At 50.2% G+C, this 22,051-nt stretch overlaps 1 protein-coding gene across 1 annotated transcript in view; it reads right to left on the reverse strand.

Annotated features, from left to right (window-relative positions):
- Nucleotides 1-22,051, reverse strand: part of LOC131898456 (kinesin-like protein KIF19) — a 51,643-nt gene that overhangs the window by 16,243 nt on the left and 13,349 nt on the right. The window contains exons 4-13 of the mRNA XM_059249636.1: nt 20,540-20,627; nt 19,254-19,390; nt 18,350-18,475; nt 15,826-16,020; nt 13,812-13,964; nt 13,140-13,262; nt 11,039-11,189; nt 6,967-7,141; nt 5,387-5,561; nt 1,162-1,432 (exon numbers count right to left, since the gene is read on the reverse strand). Coding sequence (XP_059105619.1) covers nt 1,162-1,432; nt 5,387-5,561; nt 6,967-7,141; nt 11,039-11,189; nt 13,140-13,262; nt 13,812-13,964; nt 15,826-16,020; nt 18,350-18,475; nt 19,254-19,390; nt 20,540-20,627 — 1,594 coding nt within the window. The remainder of the gene's footprint in view (nt 1-1,161; nt 1,433-5,386; nt 5,562-6,966; nt 7,142-11,038; nt 11,190-13,139; nt 13,263-13,811; nt 13,965-15,825; nt 16,021-18,349; nt 18,476-19,253; nt 19,391-20,539; nt 20,628-22,051) is intronic.

The raw sequence follows: 22,051 nt of genomic DNA on the forward strand, positions 1-22,051 counted from the left end.
GCGGTGTGTGACTTTAACTCCAGCAATGGGCAGACAGACAGGAAGACCCCTGGAGCTTGTTGGCCAGCAAAGCTCGCCTACTCAGTGAGCTCCAGGTTCAGTATGAGACTCTGAGACTCTGACTCAAAGACCAAGGTGGTATATGGTACCAGAAGACACCTGGATGTTGGCCTCTGATCTCCACACATGCACCCATATGTACATGTGCACACACACAAACACACACATATATACATACAATGTAAAATAAATCAAATAGTTCAAAAAAAATGAAGACAAGGCTGGGCATGGTGGTGCACACCTTTAATCCTGGCACTCAGGAGAAAATCAGTCAGTTCTCTGTGACTTTCAAGCCAATCTGGTCTACACAGCAAGCCCTAGGCCAGCCAGGGCTACATGTGAGACTCTGTCTCAAAATAAACAAAAAAGCTGGGGCTGGACACTAGGGTAGCTAAGGTAGGAGAATTATGAGTTTGAAGACAGTCTGAGTTAAGCAATGTAACCCTGGGGAAGAAGAAAGAAGAGATGGAGGAAAAAGAGAAGTGGGGAGCGTGGGAGGGATGGAGCGGGTACAGGGAGCCAGCCACAGTAAGCAGGATGGTGGCAGGATAGTGTCTGTGCTACACTCTTGGGGACTGTCCTATGTTTCCAGACAAAGCGTTTGTTTACCTGTGGTGCTGGGAATCAAACTCAGGGCTTTAGGCTTTTTAGGTAAGCATTCTACCAATGAGCTGTGTTCCCGAGCCCTTCCATCTTGTGTGTGTGTGTGTGTGTGTGTGTGTGTGTGTGTGTGTGTGTGTGTGTGTGTGTGTATGTAGAGGTCAGAGGACAACCTCAGGTGTCATTCTTCAGGCACCATCCACCCTTTGTTAAGGACAAGGTCTCCCTCCCATTAGCCTGGAACTTTGCCAAGTAGGCTAAGCCAGCCAGCCAGCTAGCTAGCTCCAGGGACCCACCTGTCCCCATTTTCCATCTGGCCATCAATGGGATTACAAGCATGTGCCACCACACTCAGCTTTTTAATGAGTTCTGAGGCTCAAACTAAGTCCCCACACTTGTATAGTAAACACCGTACTGACAACCATCTCCCCGGCCCTCATCCTGTGGATTCTCTTTCTAGAATGCGGTACCAGTTGATCTCACACACGGAGCTGGCCTCACCCTTCATCAGCTGCCGCTGCCCCTGGATGACCTGCTCGCACAGCATCCGGTGCTGGTGATAGCGCTGGATCACGAAGTCCTTCTGGCACAGCAGGTTCTTACGGCACAGGTTGTCAGCCTGCAGCTCTGTGTTCTCCACCTCCAGCTCGTGGGCCCTGCACAGCAGCTGCAGCACCTCCCGCTGGTCCTCACTGGTCACCTGCCTGGGCAGCAGCTTCTCCATCTGTGAGGCCTTCTGCTTGGCATGGGCCAGGCGCTGCTCTAGTCCAGCCTATGGGAGACAGACAGCTTAGGGCAAGCACTGATGCCAGTTAGTCAGCCTCATGAGACACGTGGCCATCAGCCCTAACGATGAGCCTAATACTGATGAGGTCCGTTTGACAGGCCCTAGAACTACCGAGAAGACACATGTGAACGATGATGATGTGAACCAGGTAGCCTCTGGCCATGCCAATGAGGGATTATGTTGATTAGGGTATTCGAGGTGGAAATCCCACCTTAGACATAGGACACACCATCCCATGGGCTGGCTCCTGGACTGAATAAAAGGGAGAAAGTGAGCTGAGCACCAGCATCCATCTCTCTGCTTCCTGACATGTGAGCGGCTGCCTCACGCTCCTGCCGCCATGCCTTCCCGCCATTAGGGACTGTGCCCTTGAACTATGACCTAAACATGTAGGAATTCTGTAGTCTCAGAGCCATATAATGCAGGAGATTTGGGGATGGCGAGATGGCTCAGCAGTTAAGAGCACATACTGCTCTTGCAGAGGATGTAAGTTCTGTACCCATTACCCATACCGGGTGACTTACAACTACCTGAAATGCTAACTCTAGGGTATCCGATGCCCTTCTCTGGTCTCCTCAGACCCCTGCCCTCATGTGCATATACCGTCACACACATATAAAACATAAATATTTTCTAAAGAAAACTATGGGAGCTTGGTAGGCAGGGTGCTGGCAACTGCAGAAAATGCGGCCATTCTAGCAGTACACTGCCCCTGAGGAACCCTACTAAACTCATTCCATTCCTCAAGCAAAACTTGGGTAAGTCTTTGTCCTCTTCCTCCTTCTCTCCCCTCCCTTTCTTTTTTGCCAAAGTCACATAGCCCAGGCTGGCCTCAAACTCACTACATAGCTGAGGATGACCTTGAACTCCTGATTCTTGTGCCTCCAGTGTGCTAGGATTACAGGTGTGCACCAATAGGAGTCCGGTTTCTGCAGTGCTGGGGATGGAACCTGGGGCTCTGTGCAGACAAGACAAGAGCTCTACCAACTAACTGAGCCACATTCCCAGCCCTTGAGTGAGTCATGGGGGGCAACTGCTCACTTCATATCTCCCCAGAAATGCCAGCTTATCTACCCACCCCATCTGCTCCTTCCTGCAGAAACCACAGTGGGGGCTCTTGGACACCTTTCCTACCCACTTCTCTTATCTCCTGAACCTCTCCAGCACTTCTGCATGGGGCCATGTGTGCTATGGAATGGCAGACCCCTCCTCCTGGCAAACTGCCTTTTCAGTACCAGGAAACAATGCCACCCACCTCAGGCTGTGACATGCTGCCAGGGTTTCCCATATCACAAGCTGAATCTCTTCATCAGCATGCAAGGGGACACAGGGAGAGCTCAGGCCCAGCTTGTCTACTGCAGGCCTGCTGAACTGCTCACCCTGTAGAAAATGAGCTGGGAGCCCTTGAGACCCACCGATAGCCTGTAGCCCATTCTGCACACCCACCAGGCAAGGCCCCAGCTCTCTGTCCACAGCTGTGGATATACGCTTGTTTCCGTGTGTGTCTGTACACACGAGTGTGTGTGTGCACTTGATGGAGATGCTGACTACTCCTATCAAACACCTGCCCAGCAACGTGTATCCCTTCATGCTGGAGTCTGCTCAGGTGACTCAGCAAAGAAACTATCACACCACTCAACTGACTCCACATGGCCCCCAGAGAGTCACGTGGGGCTCAGGCTGCCTTGCATGCCCAGAGTCTTGGTCCCCAAGGGACGGGCAGATAACAGCTGTGGAAGATGTGTTCTGCCACCTTCCTTCTGATCGGGCATTGACTTCACTCCCTTCCTCCCAACCCCTTCCCAAGCAGACTCCCCTCTGTCCTCCTCAACTCCATCCAGACTTCCCTGAAGCCCTCCTGATTCCCCTCAACTCCTTAGCTAAAAAGCCAGCCCCACATCTGCCCACTTGCACCTGTCCCAGTGACTGTTGCTGTGCTGACAAGTCATACCTGTGTCTGTTCCCCTCAGACCTTAGCTCAGGGCACAGGACTCCCAGTTTTCCTTAAAGCCCCAGGGCCCGGCCTCAGGCTAGACACTTAAAACCTTGCTTTTTGCTTATTTGTTCTTTTATTGATTGACAGGCTCACCACTGCAGACTCCTGACTGACACTCACACTGCAGACTCCTGACTGACACTCACACTGCAGACTCCTGACTGACACTCACACTGCAGACTCCTGACTGACACACTCCACTGCAGACTCCTGACTGACACTCACACTGCAGACTCCTGACTGACACTCACACTGCAGACTCCTGACTGACACTCACACTGCAGACTCCTGACTGACACTCACACTGCAGACTCCTGACTGACACTCACACTGCAGACTCCTGACTGACACTCTCCACTGCAGACTCCTGACTGACACTCACACTGCAGACTCCTGACTGACACTCACACTGCAGACTCCTGACTGACACTCTCCACTGCAGACTCCTGACTGACACTCACACTGCAGACTCCTGACTGACACTCACACTGCAGACTCCTGACTGACACTCACACTGCAGACTCCTGACTGACACTCACACTGCAGACTCCTGACTGACACTCTCCACTGCAGACTCCTGACTGACACTCACACTGCAGACTCCTGACTGACACTCACACTGCAGACTCCTGACTGACACTCACACTGCAGACTCCTGACTGACACTCACACTGCAGACTCCTGACTGACACTCACACTGCAGACTCCTGACTGACACTCACACTGCAGACTCCTGACTGACACTCTCCACTGCAGACTCCTGACTGACACTCACACTGCAGACTCCTGACTGACACTCACACTGCAGACTCCTGACTGACACTCACACTGCAGACTCCTGACTGACACTCACACTGCAGACTCCTGACTGACATTCACACTGCAGACTCCTGACTGACACACTCCACTGCAGACTCCTGACTGACACTCTCCACTGCAGACTCCTGACTGACACTCTCCACTGCAGACTCCTGACTGACACACTCCACTGCAGACTCCTGACTGACACTCACACTGCAGACTCCTGACTGACACTCACACTGCAGACTCCTGACTGACACTCTCCACTGCAGACTCTATCACTTGTTGATATCTGAATTTGCTCCTGAGGCTCATGGCATCCATCTTTCTCATTTTTTAAAGCTGTGGAGAATCTAATCATTCATCTGAAGTGTGCGGGCAGAGCCTACACTACAGCATGCAGGTGTAATCACATGAAGGTCACATAGCTTTAAGAGAAGTAGACGATGCCTGCTTTTAACAATTGACCTCACTGGACACTTTGCCTGCTTTCTAGGACACACCTGTCAGCATTTAGCTAACGAGCCACCCAGCTCTGGTCACTGGCCTTCCCCAAAGCTTCCTCAAGCAAGACATTTGTAATTTTCCTAAACCTAGCTTACTCACTAGCTAGCTATTACATAAACAGCTCATTTTTAAAAATCTCTTTTTTTGTTTTGTTTTGTTTTGTTTTTTTGAGACAAGATTTCTCTGTGTATCGCTGGCTGTCCTGGAACTTGCTTTGTAGACGATGCTGACCTCCAACTTGGAGATTCACCTGCCTCTGCCTCCCAAGTGCTGGGATTAAAGGCATGCACCACCACTGCCTAGCTTTTTTTTTCAAAGACAATGTCTCATGCATCAAGGCTGACCAAGGATGACCTTGAACTTCTGATCCTCCTGCCTCTACTCCCTGAGTGCTGGATTTCAGGTGTCTAGCACCACACTTGTTGCTGGGGATGGCACCCTGGGCCTTGTGCTTGCTTAGCAAACCTCTGCTAACTGAGCTTCGTCCCAGCCCTGGACAGTGTCTCCGAGGCTGAGACTCGGGTGACTGGAACCGCGTAGCTAGCTGTGTGTCATGGGATGGGCGGGTATTCTCCAGGGTTGCCAGGCTCAGATAATCAGCCCCATTCCCATGACTGAACACCCCTCTCCCTCACCTTGAGGGCGGCCGTTTTCCGCTGTTCAGCCAAGAGCAGGTTCACCTCCTCTCTGGCCAGCGCCACCTCCGGGGGCTCGGAAGCCTCAGCCTCCTCTCCATCAGCATCCGCGGGCTCCTCTTCCTTCTCCCCATTGTCCGCGTTGGCTTGGGGGTGGGTCTTCTCTCGCTCCCAGCTGCAGCCAGGACAAGGTATCAGGGGCCAGTCGCGCCTGAGCTGAGGGTTCTGCATCTCACACCCAGAGCCCTGCAGGCCTGCTGGCCTCTTCACAGGCGTGGGAAAACAATGGAGAGCAATCGGGTCTCCCTCACGATCTTATCCACCACGTATGTATCCACCCCTGACCCCACAGAGCCAGCCACAGCTCCCTCTTGTGGAGACACGCCTCTCTGATCCTTGCTGTCCTCAGGGGACAGCTGTGTGACCAGGGACACTAGGACAGTGGCTGGGCTCTGCCAGCAAGGGTAACACATTGAGCCTAAACAGGACCTGTGGAAACAGGGCAGAAAAGGAAGGAAAAATGAGGAAGCCTTGGCAAGCAGATGCCTGACCAGGGGCAAGACACTGTGACTGAATTGGGTTTTGGTTTTTGGTAATTCAGGAGAGAGGAGGAAGGTGAGGATGATGATGGTGGTGACCATGACAAAGGGAGGTGACTTACAGTTGTCACTCCAGCACCTGGGAGATGGAAGCAGGAAGGTCACAAGTTCCAGGCCAGCCTGAGTTCTATAGCAAGACCCTATTCCAAACAAAGAGGATGATGGGAAGGAGAAAGGAAGAGGAAGGGAGGGAGAGGAGGGGAGGAGAAAGGAAGAGGAAGGGAGGGAGAGGAGGGGAGGAGAAAGGAAGAGGAAGGGAGGGAGGGGAGGGGAGGAGAAGGGGAGGGGAATCAGGGGGTGAAGCAAGAGTGGAGAGTGAAAAGAAGCAACGGGGTTGAGTGTGACAGTGCTGTCTGAAATCACCCGAGTGGGTGGCCATGTGTCCAGGTCTCTCCAGGGCAGCTGGAGGGACACTCACTGTCCCAGCGTAAGGATTACTGGAGTCCCTTTCACCTCAAGACACCTGGTGTGGATAGTGGGCATCCCAGCTAGTCTCTGCACAGGGTCACTCTGCCTTCAGATCAGGGCACATGGGTAAGTGGACCATGGGAGACAGACTGTTCATATTTACTGACTGGGCTGGAGAGATGGCTCAGAGGTTAAGAGCACTGACTGCTCTTCCAGAGGTCCTGAGTTCAATTCCCAGCAACCACATGGTGGCTCACAACCATCTGTAATGAGATCTGGTGCCCTCTTCTGGCCTGCAGTCATACATGCTGTATACATAATAAATAAATAAATCTTAAAAAAAAATATTTACTGACCCTCTGGGTCGGCTCTGGACCCCAGCCATAAGAGGTCCAAGAGATCCAGAAGTGTCTCCCGCTTGGCCCAGCTTACCAATAGGGTCATAATAGGGGAGGAACAGAGACAGGGCCTGCTTTCTTGGGGACCTGTGGATGGTAGCAACCAGCGGCCCCCTCTGTTTCTTGGCTTCCCTTCCCTGAGGAGATGTGCTATGCCCAGGAGCAGGGCACTCACTCTGCAATGGTCAGTAGGTGGCGAGACATGTCTATGTGCAGCTCAATGTTGGTATTCTCCAGCTCCACCAGGCTGCGCCGCATCTCCATCTGCTCCTTGAAAGCCCCGATAAGCTGTGCCCGGATCTTGTTCATCTGTAGACGACTGTCCTCCTCTGCATCATGGGGGATGGTGACTGCAGGAGGGAAGAGAGCTGGCTAGGCTGAACTCCATGCTCACTCACTAAAATGAGCCATGGCCCATGGACATGTGTGGATGGATGGAGGATGGGTGGGTGTGTGGGTGAGAGGATGTGTAGATGCATGGGTGGATGAATGAGTAGGTAATTGATGGTGCATAAATTGATAAATAGATGGCTTTTGGTGTGGACAAATGGATGTGTGGATGGATGGATGGATGGATGGATGGATGGATGGATGGATGGATAGATAGACAGATGGATAGATATGTGGGTGAATGGATGCACGGAAGTGTAGATGGATGGATAGATAAGAGGGCAGAGGAATAAATGAATGAGGGATGGGTAGGTAGATGAATGTGTATTTGGGTAGACAGATGGATGGATGGGGAGATAGGTGGGTGGATAAAGGGATGTGTGAGTGGATAGATGAATAGATGGAGGGATATATATGAGGGTGGATGTATATATGGAGAGATGGGTGGGTGGATGCATAGATGGGGAAATGAGTGGGTGGATGGATAGATGGGGAGATGAGTGGGTGGATGGATAGATGGGGAGATGAGTGAGTGGATGGATAGATGGGGAGATGAGTGAGTGGACAGATCAATGGGGAGATGGGTAAGTGGATGAACATGTATTTGGGTGGACAGATGGATGGGGAGATGGGTGGGTGGATGAACATGTATTTGGGTGGACAGATGGATAGGGAGATGGGTGGGTGGATGAACATGTATTTGGGTGGACAGATAGACGGGGAGAAGGGTGGGTGGAGGGATAGATGGGGAGATGGGTGGTGGATGGATAGATGGGGAGATGGGTGAATGGATGGATAGATGGGGAGATGGGTGGTGGATGGATATATGGGGAGATAGGTAGATGGATGGATAGATGGGGAGATGGGTGGTGGATGGATAGATGGGGAGATGGGTGGGTGGATGGATAGATGGGGAGATGGGTGGGTGGATGGATAGATGGGGAGATGGGTGGATGGATGGATAGATGGGGAGATGGGTGGGTGGATGGATAGATGGGGAGATGGGTGGATGGATGGATAGATGGGGAGATGGGTGGGTGGATGGATAGATGGGGAGATGGGTGGGTGGATGGATAGATGGGGAGATGGGTGGGTGGATGGATGAATGGATAGAGAAAAGGCGTGTGGATGAGTAGTTGGCTGGGTAGCACATAGATGGATAGGTGGAAGCATGACAGATGGGTATATATCATGGTCTCACTTCTCTTTGAAAACCTTAATTGTCTAATTGATACATTACCCACTTGATACACATTTCACATTCCCCAGCACTTTACTTTTTAGCTGGCCCAAGAAGTGAAAGCTATTTCAGTGTACACCAGTTTCCCAAAGTATTTGAGACTTTTCAATGTTTACTGCTGCTAAGAACTCTATATGGCTGGCAAGATGGCTCAGTGGGTAAGGGTAGTTACAGCCAAGCCTAACAACGCAAGTTCAATCCCCAGGACCCACATGGTAGAAGAAGTGAGCCAATTTCTGCAAGTTGTCCTCTGACCTACACACACACACACACACATACACACACAAAAAAATAAAAATAATTCTTCTGTGAATTGTCTATTAAATGTCTCGCCCCTCTTGTCTTGGGCTGCTTGCTTGTTTTTATTTATTTTAGAAGTCCTCTGGAAAATACAGCAAAACTTATCTTTATAAACCTCTTATGTGTGGTATGTGTGCATGTCTAATGGACTTGACTTTGGTACATATGTCCTTTTTGGGGAGGAGGGTTATATGTGTATATACTGTGTATGTGTTGACCCGGGTCTGTGTGTACATGCATGCAGTCACATGTGCTCATGCCAGACTAGAGGTCAATGTTGGGTGTCTTTTGGAGTCTCTCCCTACCTTATGCTTTGATACAGTGTCTCTCACTTATCCTGCAGCTTCTCAACTGGCTGGACTAGAAGGCCATCGAGCTCCAGGAATCCCCCAGACCCTTCCCTTACCCAGTGCTGGGGTTAGAGACACCCAGTGCTGCCTGGCTTTTTGTTTTGTTCTGTTTTTCGAGACAGGGTTTCTTTGGGTAGCAGCCCTGGATGTCCTGGAACTCACCTCGTAGGCTAGGCTGTATTCTAACTCACAGAGATCCACCTGCCTCTGCCTCCCAAGTGCTGGGATTAAAGGTGTGCATCACGCACCCAGCCTGCTGCACCTGGTTTTTCTGTGAGTGCTGAGGATCCTAACAGGTCCTCATGCTTCCACAGCAGGAAGTGACTGGGTCACCTCCCAGCTCCACACAGGCGTCCTTAGAATCTGTTTCTGCAAGTTTTACAGGTTTCATCTTTCTTTCTTTCTTTCCTCCTTTTTTTTTTGAGAGACAGAGAGAAACAGAGAGAGAGAGAGTCTTGTCTCCCTGGCTGGCCTCAAGTTCTCTATAACCTGAATTCAGTCCTCAAAGCAAGGTGTGACAGCGCCCATTTGTAACCCTAGTGCTGAAGTATGGGAGAGGCAAAGATAAGTGGATCCCAGGGCACACTGGCCAGCCAGCATAGCCTAATTTCTAAGTCCCAAGTCTAGAGAGAGACCCTGTCTCAAAAATTAGTATCGGGGCCCGAGAGATGTCTTAGCATTTAAGAGCACTGGCTATTCTTCAGAGGATCCAGGTTTGACTCCCAGCACCCACGTGGTGGCTGGCAACTATCTGTAACTACACCCTCATCTGGCCTCCGTGGGCACTGCATACATGTGGGGCACAGACATACATGCAGATAGAACACCCATACACATACAATAAATAAAAAGTTTAAAGTCAATTTAAAAATAAGAGCCAGATGCAGAGGGCAGGGCACACTCTTTTAATTCTATCACTCAGGAGGCAGAGGCAGGAGGATTTCTGTGAGTTCAAAGCTAGCCTGGTCTACACAGTGAGTTCCAGGACAGCCAAGGCTACATAGAGAGACCTTGTCTCAAAAACAAAAAGCAAAATTAAAAGAAGGCAGTCCCTATGAGCCACTCTGAGGTTCTGCTGGGTCCACCTGCTGTTCTGAGTCTTGACTCAGCGAGGTCTAACTGCTCTTCTTTCTCTCCTTCTGTCTTTTCTTTCAGAGGCTGGTCACAGCCTGAGATGCCTTTTCTGGTGCTCTGGCTTCCTTATTATTTCTTGGAAGGTCCCCTCCCTCATTTACCAGGCAGCTGAATGTCAGCCACATGGGCTAACCACCCTACCTAAATCTCAAGCTCCTACCTATGAATCTATAATAGTTTTCTCCTTAAAAAAAAAAAAGGTAGAGAGCGAGGAAGATACTTAACACTGACCTTTGACCTCCACATGCAGAAGCATACAGGTGTGCATGCATACACACACACACACACACACACACACACACACACACCAAAAAAGAAAGAAAATGAAATTAAAAACAAACAAACACACACAAGCCAGATATAGTGGTGCATGCCTTTAATCCCAGCACTTGGGATATGGAAGCAAGCAGATCACTGTGAGTTCAAGGCCAGCCTGGTCTACAGAGTAAGTTCTAGGACAGCCAGAGCTACACAATGAGACCCTGTCTCAAAAAAAAACAAAAACAAAAACAAAAACAAAACCAAAAAAAACCCCCAAAAAACAAAAAACAAAACAAAACAATAACAAAAAACCATAAAATAGTCTAGTCCCCATATCTTGTAGGCTAGAAACTAGAACCAGCCTGAGGCTCCTAGGGAAGCAAGAACAATAGCCCTTGACAGGATCAGTTGGTCACTGTGAGTGTAAATAATCAGAATGGCCACGGCCCGGCACTTGGGCCAGGAGAAGCAATGGGCCCATAGAACCTGGATATTGGGCACAGAGCACCAGCAGGGAGAGGGTACTGAGCTATCAGGGCTCGCTGGAGACACAGGCCTGCACTTGGCACTACCTTGTATATCCAGGATGTTGGGGTCACTTTTCTTCTCCTTATCCTGCTTCTCAATCTTTGACTTGAGGTGCTCAATTTCCCTGCGCAGGTCAGAGATGACGTCAGTGTACTGTGCGATGCGGTAGGAGACATTCAGCAGATTGCGCTTGACCTGATGGTGAGGACAAGTGCCTAAAGTCAGGCATGGTGAGAAGTATCCTGAAGGGCAGGCTTGAGAGATGACATGGTGGGTGTGGTGATTGGCTTTGTCAGCTGGACACAACTTGCAATCACCCTGGGAAGAATCTCAAAGAGGGATTATCTACATTGGGCTGGGTTATGGGCATGTCTGAGGGGGATTGTCTTAAAAGTGAATTGATGATACCCACATGGGCAGCACCATTCCCTACGTATGTGGGGAGGGGGGTAGTCCTGAACTACATGAGAATGGAGAAACGGAGCAGAGCATAAGCAAGCAAGCATTAGCTCCTCTCTTTGCCTCGATTCTCCCTGAGTGGCGAATTGGAGTTATGAGTCATTTCTCATTTTGGGATTGCTTGCATCGGGGTATCTTACCACCGCAGCAGGAATGGAATGAGAACACAGGGATGGGGCGACCCAACCTCATGGCTACATCATGCTGTCTATGAATGTGTTGGGCCCTGTGCTGGGATGTGTGTGGTCCATGGCTGGGCAGGTTGGACATATGTCAGTGTTGTTCATCCTCAGAAAAGGAAAGAGTCTCCTGACGCTGGCTACAGCACAGAGGAGAGTGAGAACCCTGGGCTCAGCGCATTCAGCCAGACACAGAAGAAGACTCCCGTGTGACTGGTTTCCATGCAGCCTCCTGAGTAGTCAGATTCTGGGAAAGCAGAGTGGGAGAGCCAGGGCCTGGGGGGGGGGGCTGGGAGTCTTGAATGGAGCACATTTAATGGAGACTGAGCTGAGGTTTGGTGAGATGTGTAAGTTCTAAAGGGAGACAACAGTGCTGGTAGCACCACAGGGTGACTATACCAAGGCTACCATGCCGCGGACTCACAGTGATTAAAATTGAAATTTGGGTGGCCATAGGGGTGATTCGGTTGGTAAAGGTGATAGTCACCAAGCCTGTCGGCCCAGAACCTACATGGTGGAAGAAGAGCTGACTCCCACAAGTTGTCCTCTGACAGCCATGTGCTTGCCATGACAAGCATACATGCGCACACCAAGTACACATGGAATAAAGAAATTACTAAATGAAGCCTGGCGGCAGTGGCGCACGTCTTTAATCTCAACACTTGGGAGGCAGAGGCAGTCAGATCTCTGAGTTCGAGGGCAACCTGGTCTTTAGAACAAATTCCAGGACAGCCAGGGTTACAGAGAAAAACCCTGTCTCAAAAAACTGAAATGAAAATATTTGTTCTATGTATATCTTACCATAATAAAAAATTTCATATAATCCATCAGGATTTTTTTTAGAAGTCTCCCCACCAGTAACTATTGCGACCACTGATTGTGTGTCTGTGAGTGTTGGGGGGATCCATGTTCATGTGGGTGTACATGTGTGTGCTCGTGTGTGTACAGGTCAGAAATCAACTTCAGGTGTCCTTCTTCAGGCTCCATCTACCTTGTTTTTAAATTTTAATTAGTTAATTAATTTTGAGTTTCACCATGTATCCCTGGCTGGCCTGAGTCTTCCTAATGTAGATCAGGCTGGCCTTGAACTCACAGTGATCCACTTGCCTCCTGAATGCTGACTTTAAAGGCCTGCAGTATGATGCCCAGCTCACCTTGTTCTTTTGAGGTGGGGGTCTCTCGATAGCCTGGAGCTTGACAAAGAGGCTAGGCCAGCTATAGAGATCTGTCTGTGTCCTTTCTAGCACAAAAATTATAGATGCATGTTGCCACATCTGGCTTTTTTTTGGGGGGCGGGCAGTTTCGAGACAGGGTTTCTCTGTGTAGTTTTGGTGCCTGTCTTGGATCTCGTTCTGTAGACCAGGCTGGCCTCGAACTCACAGAGATCCTCCTGGCTCTGCTTCTCGAGTGCTGGGATTAAAGGTGTGCACCACCACTGTCTGCCTCTGGCTTTTTTTTTAAATGTGGGTCTAGGTACTGAAGTCGGCCATCCTTCCCACTCACTTACCCTTGTCTTGATATTCTTTGCCCTGTAGGCATAGAGCAGTGTGGTTCTTGACTCCTCAAAACTTGTGCTGGCCGGGCTGATGTGAGCAATCATCACTGTGCGGCTGTTGCCTCCCAGGGCATCCTGCTCAGTGAGAACCACAGAATTGGGTCGATGGGAGCCATGGGATCGCCGCCTCACCTGTGGCCCCAGCCCTCCCCCAGGTCCACCAGAGGTCTGGAAGAAAGGCAGCTGATGCTGGCACCAGAGTGAGGCTAGTGCCTGAGGAGGAGATTCACGGGATAAGTGGTGCCTACTCCAGGCCCTCCCATCTGACTGCTGCTTGGATGAGAGCAGGCTAGACCAAGAGGGCAGATGTGGGGACATTTATTTGCTGCTTGCTTATTTATTTATCTAGGCAGCGTCAAGCTCAGTATAAAGAAAAGTTTCCACAGGTTACAGCTACCCATGTACGGGATTGGTGCCTTGGGAAGTAGTGAGCTCCCTGTTACTAGGGGCGTGTGAGCGAGGATAGACCACACTCAGGAGGGTGATGGGAGGTCAGGCAGTGGCCACATACTCAGACTTGTACAGAGTGATGTCTCCAGGGCTCTCAGCCTCTGTGCTGGCAGTTGATTCCCGGAAGGTACTGTCCACGGTGGTGGCCCTGCCCAGCCCCAGCTGGGCACCTACCTTCAGCAGGCGCGTGAGTTTGCTGTCGCGGAAGTTCACGTACTGAGCGCGGCTGCCGCCCTTCTCGCTGAGTGCATTGATGCAGTTGCCCAGGGCCAGCAGCGAGCGGTTGATGTGTGCGCCCTCCTTCATTCTCTTGCCTCGGTTCTGAGTCTGAGCAGAGAGCAGAGAGGCCAGGCTGAACACGGACTGGGTCCCTTCCTACTGCTGTCTCCCCTTCCCCATCCCCAGGGAGGGGACCCAAGTCCAGGGGGATGGGGAACGGCCCTGCCTGCTCTGGTACTGAGGGCCGTAAGTCCGAAGGACTGGAGACCCCTTGACAGAACATCACTAGCAGAGTATTAAGCATCTATTCTCAGGAGCTATAGGGCTGATTGACATAGAAAAGATAACTGAAATCAACAGACTGGAGCCTAGACAACACTGCTTACAACAAAATGCAAATGAGTGGGTTTTGCCTAGAAAGTACCCCACCTCCAACCCTTACCCTACACCCCACAGGTCCCCTGCTGACTCTCTGAGAGTCCACGGCCCCAGCACCTGATCTTTCCCACACAGCCCCACTTATTTCCTCTGAAGCACAGACTCTGTAGCAGTCACCTGCCTCCACACATGACCAGGGTTGTTTCATCTGCTGCCCCATAGGACGCAAGCTCTGGGAAGTCACACCTGTCCCTGTGGGCCATGCGTCTGGACACCTGCAGGCAGCCGGCCATCGTGAGTGTTCAATGGCATGAGCTAAATGAGGAGGTGAAGATGTGTGCAGAAGCCAGCAAACACATCTGAGCCCAGCATCCACAGGGTGACTCACAACCATCTGTCACTCTAGTTCCAGAGAATCAGACACCCTCTTCTGGCCTTCACGGTACTAGTACAGAAGTGATGCATGGACATACAGACTGGATTTAATGTTGTTGGCCTTGAACTCACTATGTGGCTGAGGATGGTCTTGAACTTCTGATTCTCCTATGTCCACCTCTGGATTATATACCCACTTACTACCATGTACTGGGGTTATATACATGCACGACCAGACATGTTTTACCCAGTGCTGAAGATGGAACCTGGGACTTCATGTGTGCTAGGCAAACACTCCACCAGCTGTTACGTCCCCAGCCCTTTCTTTCTGTTTTCAGACAGAGTCTCGCTCTATCATCCAGGCTAGCCTGAAACTCATGGTCCTCCTCCCTCAGCCTCTCAAGCGCTGGGATGACAGGCATGCACCACTGTGGCCACCTCCAAGTCTGTATGGTAAAGCAGGGACAGTGCCAAGCTTGAACTTGGCCAGGGAGGGCTATGGCTATGGGGATTACAAGCATCATTGCCTGGTGTGTGTACTGGAGGGGCAGGAAAATGCTGCCTGCTGGTAACACCGGGTCTGCCAAGGCCTAAATCAACTCTTCTTCTAGCCCAGGCCTGAGCTGGGTCCCTGGCCTGAAGGAATGCCTGGGCCACAGGGTAGCATCCAGGAAGCACAGCAGCAAAACCAAGGGACCCACAAGCTGGAAAGGGGCTATGGCAACACAGCCTTTTCTTCCATGGTCCCTGTGCACCTACCTATCTGCCCACAGTGTGCAACTCCAAATGCTTTTCCTTGCACTCTAACCCAACTCCTCAGGACATGTCTGGGTTCAACCCTAAGATTCCTGCCACAGGCTCTGTAGGCTGTGAAAGCACAGACCTCCCTGGACACTGCTATCTGATTACATGGGTCACCCCAACATGTGGAGCTTCCCAGGCCCAGGATGAGCCCACACAGCAAATGGGACCATCAGTAGGTGCAGGATGAGGTGCCTGCCACAGGGGAAACCCTCTAGAAGCATTGGCTCCTTCCTTACTAAATGCTTGCAGGATTCATTACCTAAGACTCAGCCACCTCTTCTGGGCCCAACACTGGGTACCAAAGCCCATCTGAACAAGGACAGGCAAGGTCCCCCAAGACTGAGGGCGACAGCCCGCAAGTTGGAAGACAGTCATGATATCTGAAAGTGTATGCACCCCAGAGGGGCAGTACCTGGGCTGCACGCTCCGCGCCTGCCAGGTCCACCATGAAGAGCCTCCCGAGGCGCACTTCCTCTGCCAGGTCGCCACCTCGGCTTTTCTGGTGCACAGTGACCTGCAGTACAGCATGGGAGCGGGATGAAGTCTTGTTGGTAGCTGTGGGCTCCTGGGTACGCTGCCGGTTGCCTTTGGTTAGTAGCTGCATGATCTGAGGGCAGAGGGAGAAAAAGGCAAGTCACAGACCTGAGTGGCCACATATTCACTCTAGAAAGACCCAAGAAAAAGGGAAAGGGTGGCTCTGGGGCTGGGACTCTTATAGCAGCAATTTCTGGTTTGTAGCATGAAGTGATTAGTTAGCTAAATCAACTAGTAGAATTGAAGATTCTTGATGTGCACCCAATCTGTCCTTTCTCTACCAGTAACAGACATCACTAATGGATTACCTACCTCTTTTTTCCCTTTTTTTTTTTTTAAGACAAAAATCTTACTGTGGTATAGATTTTTTTTAATGCCAACTTCACATAAGCTAGCACTATCTGAAAATATCTGAGAAAATGCTTCCATAAGATAAGCTGGGCAGTGGTGGTGCACGCCTTTAATCCCAGCACTCGGGAGGCAGAGCCAGGTGGATCTCTGTGAGTTCGAGGCCAGCCTGTTCTACAGAGTGAGATCCAGGAAAGGCGCAAAGCTACACAGAGAAACCCTGTCTCGAAACCAAAAAAAAAAAAGAAAGAAAGAAAGAAAGAAAGAAAGAAAGAAAGAAAGAAAGCAGGCTGAGCAAGCCATGAAGAGCAAGCCAACAAGCAGAACCCTTCCCTAGACTCTGCATCAGCTCCTGCTTCCAGGTTCCTGCCCTGTTAAGAGTTCCAGTTCTGACTTCCTTCAATGATAAACAGTGATATGGAACCATAGGTCAAATTAATCCTTACCTTTCCAACTTGTCTTTTGGTCATGGTGTTTCATCACAGCAATAGAAACCCCAACTAAGACACATCATCTAGGTTAACGCAAACTCACTACGTAACCAGAGATGACCTTGTATTTCTGATCCTCCTGCCTCCAACTCCTGAATGCTGGGATTGCAAATGTGTGCCTCCATGCCCAGTTTATACAGTACTGGGGATGGAACCCATGAATTCATGCATGCTAGGCAAGCACTGCACCAGCTGAGCTGCATCCCCAGCCCAACTCACCCCTTCTCCACAGAGCCTACAGCAGCCCTGACCTTTTCAAGTCACAACTCCAGGCAGCTGCAGAGCTGCTGGGTTGGCAATGGGAGTGAACCCCTCTGCCACACAAGCAGCTACAGAACTGGAACAGCCACCCTCTGCTGAGGCCCTGCTGTGTAGGGACCAGGGCTAGGACTGCAGTGTATGGAGCAAGAGTAGGGGAAGCTGAGATGCTCACTGTCATTCAGAACATGGTAGCTCATATCTGTCATCCTAACATTTAAGAGGCTGAAACAGGAGGATTGCTGTAAGTGTAAGCCCAGCCTGGGCTACATAGTGAATCCCAGGCTATAGGCTACAGTGTGAAATCTTGTCTCAAAAACAAAATCCAGGGCTAAAGAGATGGCTCTGTTAGTAAAGGGATTGCTGCACGAACTGAGTTTGATCCCAGAATCAATGAAAAAAAAAAAGCTGGACATAGTGGCATGTGTTTGTAATCCCAGTGCTGGAAAGAGCAGGATGACTAGGGCAGCCAGTATACTATTTGGTAAGTTCTAGACCAATAAAAGACCCTGTTTCCAAAAAAAAAAAAACAAAAAAAAAACAAGATGGAGGACTGGAGAGATGGCTCAGAGGTTCAGAGCACTGGCTGCTCCTCCAGAGGACCAGAGTTCAATTCCCAGCATCTACATGGCAGTTTACGTTTATCTATAGCTCCAGTTCCAGGAGATCCATTGCCCTCTTCTGGTCTCTGTAGGCCATGCATGTGGTGCACAGACATACACAGGAAAAAAACTCATACACATAAAATAAAAATAAATCTTTTTAAAGAAGTTGTCCTCTAAGCCAGGCGGTGGTGGTGCACACCTTTAATCCCAGGACTCAGGAGGTAGAGGCAGGAGGATCTTTGTGAGCTCGAGGCCAGCCTGGTCTATGGAGCGAGATCCAGGAAACGCACAAAGCTACACAGAGAAACCCTGTCTGGAAAAACCAAAAAAAAAAAAAAAAAAAAAGAAGGCAGAGGCAGGTGGGCTAGCCTGGTCTAATAGCAAGTTCCAAGCCAGCCAGAACTATGTAGAAAGACCCTGTCTTTAAAAAAAAGAAACAAAGACAGGGAGAAGGAAGGGAAGCGGGAGAGAGGTGAGGGAGGGAGACAAGGGGAGCTGGTGCAGGAAAACTTGCTGACAGGATCGATCGATAGGTGATGTCTGCCTGGAGCACCAGTAAGGAGGCATAGCTGATTGCAGAGATCTGAGATCTCAGATCAAGTCCAGATGCTTGGAAACAGCTCAGCTTGGACCAGCCTGCTGGTCACTGCTCAGCAAACTTGAACAAGGAGAACTTTATGGGCTGGGCTGTGACCCTCACCTCTTGAGCATTTGAGGTGGATACTTCTGTGATGCCTGCAATTTGGATGCTGCCTCTAGAATCTTCTCTCAGCTCCAGAAACCCAGAAGATGGATTCAGGAGGTCACGGATGACTTCGTTATAAATCTGGAGCAGAACAGAAAGGTTGGAACAAAGCAGCAAAGAATCATAAAGACAGGTTGGAGAAATGGCTCAGGGCTTGAAAGCACTGGCTGCTCTTGCAGAGGACTGGGGTTCAAGTCCCAGAACGCACATAGTAGATTTCAACCATCTGTAACTCCGGTTCCAGAGAATCTGACATCCCTTTTTGCCTCTGTGGCTACCAGGAAAGCAAGTGGTATACAGACATACATACAGGGCAAAACACACCCATACACATAAAATAAATTTTAAAAAGATTTTTTTTTTTTTGAGACAGGGTTTCTCTATATAGTCCTAGCTGTCCTGGAACTCACTCTGTGGATCAGACGGGACTCAAACTCAGAGATCCTCCTGTCTCTGCCTCCTCAGTGCTGACATTAAAGGCATGCATCACTATGTCTAGCTTAAATTATTTTTTAATTATTTTATTAGTATGGGTGTTTTGCCAGCATCTATATCTGGGCAACACTTGCATGCAACGCCCCGAGAGGCCAGAAGAGGATGTTGGATCACCTAAAACTGGAGTTACAGACAGTTGTGAGCTGCCATGTGGGTGCTGGGAACTGAACCCAAGTCCTCTGGAAAAGCAGCTGGTGCTCCTACCTGCTGAGCCATCTCTCCAGCCCCCTAAAATATTTTTAAAAGAACTGGTTGGAAGCCTGAGCTGCTGGAGAGCTCACACCCTGAGGATGAATTCTACACAGGTAGTCAGTATTGTACCCATTCTGCAGTTGATCCAACTGAGGCAGGAAAGCTGGCTCACCTCCAGGTAAGACATAGACACACTATATTCCATGTTGTCCTGGGTCTCCTCGATGGCCTGGAAGAGGTCAGTGAGGGTCTGCAGGTAGATGCCAGGCTCCGCATCCATGCCCAGCATGGTGTGGGTCTTCCCAGCACCTGCAGGAGGGCAGGGCTCAAATGTGCTGTGCAGTAAGAAGCCTGATACCCTGCCTGGTTTCGGGGGGTGTTCTCTAGAAGGGGATATCATTGGCCCCTCCCCAACTGCCTTCCCCTTAAACCTGGCACATCACTGATGGATGAATGAATGAAGTAGCCAGGTTCCCACCTACACAGACAGGGTTCCAGCCCTCACCCAGGGAGAAGAGAACTGGCTTCATTCTGTAGCTCCTGGACCAGTCAAGCACTTAGTACTGTATTTTTGGTATATTCTTGGCCCTTTCTTTCTCCTCTCCTTTTCTAATTTATTTGAAACAAGGTCTCATTATATAGCCCAGGCTGGCCTAGAACTTGTGAGCTTCCTGCTTTAGTCTCTCCAAGAACTGGGATGACAGGCCTCTGCTACCTGTTTGCAAACACTGATTGAGCTTTACTCATAACCTCAGAGAAGAAATTCATGGTCCTCCTGAGCAGAAAAACACAGGCTGGGGTTGAATGTAACATTAGCTTTGGGAAAGTTCCACCCCATGGCTATGTGCTCTGGGACAGCTATCTCATTTCCTGACTCCTTTCTGTGAGGGGGGAACATTCTCACCTCTCAGAGGTGTGGACAGCGAAGCCCAGAGCACAGGTCCCTGGTGCCTGTAATGAGGCTCAGTGCTGGAGTACTAGCCTAGGATGCATGAGGCCCTGGGTTCAATCCCTGGTACTACCAAATGTGTGTGTGTGTGTGTGTGTGTGTGTGTGTGTGTGTGTGTGTGTGTATGTATATGTGTGTATGTGTGTATGTATATGTGTGTATGTATGTATGTATATGTATGTATGTATATATATATGTGTGTGTGTGTGTATGTATATATGTATATGGGGGGGCTGGGGATGTGACTCAGTTGGTAGAGTACTCACCTAGAATACACATAACCCTGGATTCCATCTCCGGCATGGCATAAACCAGGCATGGTGACACACACTTACAAACCCAGAATTGGGTGATGGAGGCAGGAAGATTGGGAGTTCAAGATCATCCTTGGCTACATAGTGAGTTTAAGGTCAGCCTAGTCTACCTGAGACTTTAATCTCTAGAAAGGGGTAGGGACCTCTGGGGGCACCACGCCCATACCCTCCTGGAAACAATGCCAAACCCAGTACCTGAGGGGCCATAGGCAAAAACTGTCGCATTGTATCCAGAGATGACGCCCTCCACTAAATGCTGGATGGTGGCATGGTAAACAGCTTCCTGTGGACAGACAGGAGGACAGAGAGTCAGGGGACAGCCCACCCTGAGTCAGGGGACCCATTGCTTAGAAAAGTCAGGGACCAGCACTTGGGAGGCAGAAGCAGGCAGATTTCTGTGAGTCTGAGGCCAGCCTGGTCTACATAGTGAGTTCCAGAACAGCCAGAGCTATAGAGAGATCCTTTCTTGAAAAAAAAAAAACCCAAAACAAACAAACAAAACAGAAAAGACAGGGCCCAGCATTAAGGAGGCAGAGGCAGGCAGATCTCTGTGAGTTTACGGCCAGCCTGGTCTACACAGTGAGTTCCGGTTCAGCCAGGGCTACAGAGTGAGAGTACATCTCACAATTAAACAAACAAGAATTTGGGAATTTCCTCCTAGGAGGCCTGACACATGCTAGGAATCAGTCACTCCTGAGCTTCTGCCAAGAATGAGAGACTGGAGTTAGGGCTTAGGACTCTGCAGTTATCATCAGGATCCCTCTTTGTGGGATGAAACTGGGCAGGGAGTGGAGCCATGTGTAACAAAGGCAGCGACAGCCAGGAGGGGATATGCAGGTAGTGAGCTCCCTGTCCACGGGGGAGTTCAAGGAGAGACACCTGGAGCTGGTGAGTGAAGCCCAGGTTGATCTGGGTTGACCACCAGCAGCCCCTCCTGCCGCACCTCCCAAGTATCCACTCTGGTGCAGCCCTGGCTGCTCATGGTTTCCCCAAGCTGGGCTGAAAGCCCCCAGACCTAACCTGCCTCTCTATGGCTTCAGACAGGCACAGGTTAGGTCTGAGTATGCGCTCTGCTGTGTGTGATGTGACCTCAGACGAATGCTTCATGCGTGTGTGTGTGTGTGTGTGTGTGTGTGTGTGTGTGTGTGAGTGAGAGAGAGAGAGAGAGAGAGAGAGAGAGAGAGAGAGAGAGAGAGAGAGAGAGGCAGGCAGACAGAGAAATAGGGTCCCATGTAGTCCAGGCTAGCCACAACTTTCTATGTAGCTGAGGATGACCTTGAACTCCTTATCCTCCTGCCTCCACCTCCTGATGGCTGGGGTCACAGGTGTGTGTCTCCACAGCCAGCTAGGAGGAGGAGATATTTCTGATCATTTTGTAAGGCTTGCAAAGGACATTGGGGCCTTGAGTGTGGTACTCAGCATGAAGTAGCTTGCTGATGACTGTCAGTGACCAGGTCCCTCTGTGGCATGCCATCTTGACCTTGAACATGACCTCTACTCAGAGGGATCCACTCTGCTTTACAATGATGGCTTAGTTCTGAACTGAGGGTGACAGAGGTGGCCAGCTAGACCTGGTGTCATACGCCTTTAATCCCAGCAGTCAGGAGGCAGAGGCAGGCAGATCTCTGAGTTCAAGACCAGCTGGGTCTACATAGCAAGTTCCAGGACAGCCAAGAATACTTTGTAAGATCTGTCTTAAAAAAAAAA

Source organism: Peromyscus eremicus, chromosome 23 (assembly GCF_949786415.1).
Source record: "Peromyscus eremicus chromosome 23, PerEre_H2_v1, whole genome shotgun sequence".
Lineage (NCBI taxonomy): Eukaryota > Metazoa > Chordata > Mammalia > Rodentia > Cricetidae > Peromyscus > Peromyscus eremicus.